This window comes from Pempheris klunzingeri, chromosome 5 (assembly GCF_042242105.1).
Source record: "Pempheris klunzingeri isolate RE-2024b chromosome 5, fPemKlu1.hap1, whole genome shotgun sequence".
Lineage (NCBI taxonomy): Eukaryota > Metazoa > Chordata > Actinopteri > Acropomatiformes > Pempheridae > Pempheris > Pempheris klunzingeri.
In genome coordinates this window covers 602,501-608,433 of record NC_092016.1, presented here as the reverse complement: position 1 = coordinate 608,433, position 5,933 = coordinate 602,501, and the positions used below count along the sequence as shown (strand labels likewise).

Here is a 5,933-nt window from a genome sequence, read left to right as displayed (position 1 = left end):
GTACGGGACTACAAATATACAGAAGTCTGGAGAAATCACAAGACGTACGTCGACATGTGTGCATTAAACTAGAATATTTAACAACAGTCATGTAAGATAAGAGTACAGTGTAATAATGATGATCTGTAAATGGGATCAAACACAAGAAGAGTGTAAAGGATCTAGTGAAATGTTCTGTGTGAGTGCAGGTTAAATGTTTGCTGCACGGCTGAATGATTGTTGAGTCAACAGTTCCATGGTCAGCAGTAAATTACAGGATCATAGAAAACAAAACACGAGACTGAGTAGATAAGAACAAGTGAGTAAAGTCGTTTAATGTTTAATAATGTTGGTCACTGCTGTGACTGAAGAAACACCAAGACACAACGTCGGCCATGTTTACACATCGTGCACACCGACGACGAGCCGGACAGGAACAAGATCACGTTCGACTTCAGGAGAACTCAGACCGGAAGAACAGAGCAAAGAATCTGAATCCTCAAGAACAAAAGAGATCAAGCTGAAGAATCAAAAACCAAAGCAGTTTACTCCTTCAGTCACGTGTTCGTAAACAGCCAATCATCTAAGGCTGTGTATCAGAGGTGGGCGTGGCCACGGTGACATCACCCATCGGTGTGTGGACGCTATTTTGAAGCCTCGAGTTCGGCTTCACGGGTGTCGCCATCTTGGTTTATTGGAGCCAGAGAGGACGATCGTTCCACGAACACCTCCTCTGATTGGTCAGTGAGCACGTAGCCCTGCCCTAAAGCCCCCCCCCGGTCTATTATTACTAAATGAAACCAGGAAGTAGAAAAATCTAATAAATCATCAGAACACTAACAGACACACACACACACACACACACTAACAGACACACACACACACACACACACACACACACACACACACACACACACACACACACACTAACAGACACACACACACACACACACACACACACACACACACACACACACACTAACAGACACACACACACACACCATCCTCCTCCTCTTCAGTGTCTCCAGCTCCTGAATCTTCTCCTTTGGATGTTATTTTGGGGGGAGGAGCATCCCCCTCTCCCCCTCTACCACTCAGAGCAAATCCTCCAGTGATCCTCCCTCTCTCTCTCCTCCCTCTCTCTCTCTCTGTCCTCCCTCCCTCTCTTTCTCTCTCTCTCTTCCCTCTCTCTCTCTCTCTCTCTCTCTCTCTCTCTCTGTCTCTCTCTCTCCTCCCTCTCTCTCTCTCTGTCCTCCCTCCCTTTCTTTCTCTCTCTCTCTCTTCCCTCTCTCTCTCTCCTCCCTCTCTCTCTCTCTGTCCTCCCTCCCTTTCTTTCTCTCTCTCTCTCTCCCTCTCTCTCTCCTCCCTCCCCCCTGGTGTTTTCTCCCCGTCCAGGAGGAACTCCGCTCAGTTTCTCATCTGTGAGACTGGCGGCTGCTGAGGATGAGGATGGATGCTCGGATCTTCACCCTGCACGTCCTGACGCTCTGCTGCCTCATCCATGGTAGGGTTAACACACACACACACACACACACACACACACACACTAACACACACACTAACACACACACACACACTCAGGTAGTTTTGTGTCGCTGCCTGTGAGCAGCAGAGGAAACTAAACTAACACCAAACCTGGACATGAATTAATTAATGTTCATTTAGTCAATATTTTACCAACCAAATATCTGGACGTTCAATCAAAGGAAAGTCAAACTATTTCAGTTTAGTGTCATTTTATCTGCAGGCTCCAGACTGATACCGACCAATCAGAGGACGCTTCTTTACACAGACTGATACCGACCAATCAGAGGACGCTTCTTTATACAGACTGATACCGACCAATCAGAGGACGCTTCTTTACAGACTGATACCGACCAATCAGAGGACGCTTCTTTATAGACTGATACCGACCAATCAGAGGACGCTTCTTTATAGACTGATACCGACCAATCAGAGGACGCTTCTTTATACAGACTGATACCGACCAATCAGAGGACGCTTCTTTACAGACTGATACCGACCAATCAGAGGACGCTTCTTTACAGACTGATACCGACCAATCAGAGGACGCTTCTTTACACAGACTGATACCGACCAATCAGAGGACGCTTCTTTACACAGACTGATACCGACCAATCAGAGGACGCTTCTTTACAGACTGATACCGACCAATCAGAGGACGCTTCTTTACAGACTGATACCGACCAATCAGAGGACGCTTCTTTACAGACTGATACCGACCAATCAGAGGACGCTTCTTTACACAGACTGATACCGACCAATCAGAGGACGCTTCTTTATAGACTGATACCGACCAATCAGAGGACGCTTCTTTACAGACTGATACCGACCAATCAGAGGACGCTTCTTTATAGACTGATACCGACCAATCAGAGGACGCTTCTTTACAGACTGATACCGACCAATCAGAGGACGCTTCTTTATAGACTGATACCGACCAATCAGAGGACGCTTCTTTACACAGACTGATACCGACCAATCAGAGGACGCTTCTTTACACAGACTGATACCGACCAATCAGAGGACGCTTCTTTATAGACTGATACCGACCAATCAGAGGACGCTTCTTTATAGACTGATACCGACCAATCAGAGGACGCTTCTTTACAGACTGATACCGACCAATCAGAGGACGCTTCTTTATAGACTGATACCGACCAATCAGAGGACGCTTCTTTACAGACTGATACCGACCAATCAGAGGACGCTTCTTTACACAGACTGATACCGACCAATCAGAGGACGCTTCTTTACACAGACTGATACCGACCAATCAGAGGACGCTTCTTTACAGACTGATACCGACCAATCAGAGGACGCTTCTTTATAGACTGATACCGACCAATCAGAGGACGCTTCTTTACAGACTGATACCGACCAATCAGAGGACGCTTCTTTATAGACTGATACCGACCAATCAGAGGACGCTTCTTTACAGACTGATACCGACCAATCAGAGGACGCTTCTTTATAGACTGATACCGACCAATCAGAGGACGCTTCTTTATAGACTGATACCGACCAATCAGAGGACGCTTCTTTACACAGACTGATACGACCAATCAGAGGACGCTTCTTTACACAGACTGATACCGACCAATCAGAGGACGCTTCTTTATACAGACTGATACCGACCAATCAGAGGACGCTTCTTTACACAGACTGATACCGACCAATCAGAGGACGCTTCTTTATACAGACTGATACCGACCAATCAGAGGACGCTTCTTTATACAGACTGATACCGACCAATCAGAGGACGCTTCTTTATAGACTGATACCGACCAATCAGAGGACGCTTCTTTATACAGACTGATACCGACCAATCAGAGGACGCTTCTTTATACAGACTGATACCGACCAATCAGAGGACGCTTCTTTACACAGACTGATACGACCAATCAGAGGACGCTTCTTTATACAGACTGATACCGACCAATCAGAGGACGCTTCTTTATAGACTGATACCGACCAATCAGAGGACGCTTCTTTATACAGACTGATACCGACCAATCAGAGGACGCTTCTTTATAGACTGATACCGACCAATCAGAGGACGCTTCTTTACACAGACTGATACCGACCAATCAGAGGACGCTTCTTTATAGACTGATACCGACCAATCAGAGGACGCTTCTTTATACAGACTGATACCGACCAATCAGAGGACGCTTCTTTACACAGACTGATACCGACCAATCAGAGGACGCTTCTTTACAGACTGATACCGACCAATCAGAGGACGCTTCTTTATAGACTGATACCGACCAATCAGAGGACGCTTCTTTATAGACTGATACCGACCAATCAGAGGACGCTTCTTTATAGACTGATACCGACCAATCAGAGGACGCTTCTTTACACAGACTGATACCGACCAATCAGAGGACGCTTCTTTACACAGACTGATACCGACCAATCAGAGGACGCTTCTTTATACAGACTGATACCGACCAATCAGAGGACGCTTCTTTACAGACTGATACCGACCAATCAGAGGACTGTCTGCTCCCATTAACCTGCACGAGGAGTCAAATAGTGGTTTTTACTGTTTCTGTCCGGATGAACGGAACGAGACAGAAAAAGTTGATCCGTCTCGTCTCTCTGGAGTCTCAGATTATTTACGGTGTGACTGCCGGAGGAGAATCAGTGTTCAACACGTCGCCGTAGAAAAAGAAAAACATGACATGACTTTGAGCACAAGAACTAATTTAATTAATTTCTGTCTCTGAGAATCCAAAGGAGAAGCTCTGACTTCAGAGTGGGCATTAAAGCTGAGTTATTATTATCTCTGCTGAGACTCGTCACACATCCCAGTCTGGACCAAAGAGGTTCAGCCGCTCCGTCTCTTTGTATCATCCACTGTGCCTCCATAACAGGGATTAAACTCTTAAAACTCCTAAAAGACGTCCAGCTCCTACAAACAGAGTCCAGGGCCACACGTGGACATTAACCCCCCACAGCCAGCTCTGATTACACATTATTTTATCACTGCGCTGCACACACACACTCATTCAGTAGGTTTGAAATATATAAACACAAAAGGGCACAAAATATTTGTACTACTTTGTATTTCAAAAGCACATTTTAAAAGCCTCTGAGCTCTGTGATCTAAACTCTGCTCTACGCTCACATGAAGAAAATCCAGGAATCAGACATGTTGTTCATCAGAGGAGACTAAAGAAAGACAGAGAACATGTTGATCCAGAACAACAGTGGATCTAAAGAGAGACAGAGAACATGTTGATCCAGAACAACAGTGGATCTAAAGATCTGTGAACCTCCAGAGAAGATCTGAACTGTTTACTGTTCTAGTTTCTGAGCGACGGAGATCTGATAGAACAGAAAGATTTCCTCCATGTTTCTCCAGTCTGAAGTCTTTTCTCACTCATTCTGCTTCACTGACTTCTGGAACCTTCTAGCTGAGGTTGGACACATTTTAGGGACATGAAGAAGAAGAAGGTCCTCCAAGAGACGATGTCACCAAGAGAGCTCAGAGGGTTAAACACCAATAAGAGCGTTTTAATGTGAGCGACGTGCTGCAGCGATGTGATGATCACTGTCCCTGACGGTCCAGTGGAAAGTTAAATCCATTTCTCAGAAGTGAACTGTGTGTTCGGAGCAGAGATGGAAACAGAGTCTCCAGAGCTCCCGTTGGCTGGATGTCGTCAGTATTTCACATGCTGACAGCGACCCTGAGCGCAGAGACGTCACCGACAATAACGAGAGTATTGTTCGACTCGGCCTCCTCAGGGTCTCATCCAGCGCCCGTCAATCATCCTGATGAGTTTTCATCTTCTGTGAGGCTGATGTAACCGGCCTCCGTGAAGCCTTTAAGGCCCCTCTGCTCCGAGGGATTTGGCCTGTGTGTGATGAAAAGTAACAATCGTGAGAGAAATGTGGGAAAAATCTTCCACGTCGACAAGCCGGCCAATCAGAACACAGCGTGCCAGCTAAAACTATCCAAAATGTCCCTTTAATAAAAGTATTAGAATAACAGTACTCGTGCCAGTGTTGTATCACTGTAGAACATCTTACTTTTATCACGTTTAATTGAGTAGAAATATAAAGTACAAGTATCTCATGACTGTACTGCAGTAATAATAATAATAATAATAATAATAATAATAATAATAATACATTAGCAGTACTTGAGTAAATGTACTCGGTTCCTTTCCACCGCTGCAGAATAACCCAACGAGACTTTTCATGAGAGACGTTCAGGAAGACAAACCAAAACCATCTTTATTCTTTTACTTTATCTTCCTGTTTATGTTACATTCATCTGCAGACTCACTGCTAATCTCACACTCTCACAATGTTTTCTTACTCTTATGTGAGTCATTTGATTTGTTTTGCCCTTTTCTCTGTGTGGTTCCTGATGTGACCTGCAGAGAGGTGTCACTACTTAAAACAAATTATATTCATCT

The 5,933-nt window shown here is 45.1% G+C and overlaps 1 protein-coding gene across 1 annotated transcript in view; it reads left to right on the top strand.

Annotated features, from left to right (window-relative positions):
• Nucleotides 1-1,428: 1,428 nt before the first annotated feature.
• LOC139201979 (neuronal acetylcholine receptor subunit alpha-7) overlaps nt 1,429-5,933 on the top strand; it is a 33,157-nt gene continuing 28,652 nt past the window's right edge. Inside the window, exon 1 of the mRNA XM_070831433.1 lies at nt 1,429-1,483. Within this exon, the coding sequence (XP_070687534.1) occupies nt 1,429-1,483 (55 nt within the window). The remainder of the gene's footprint in view (nt 1,484-5,933) is intronic.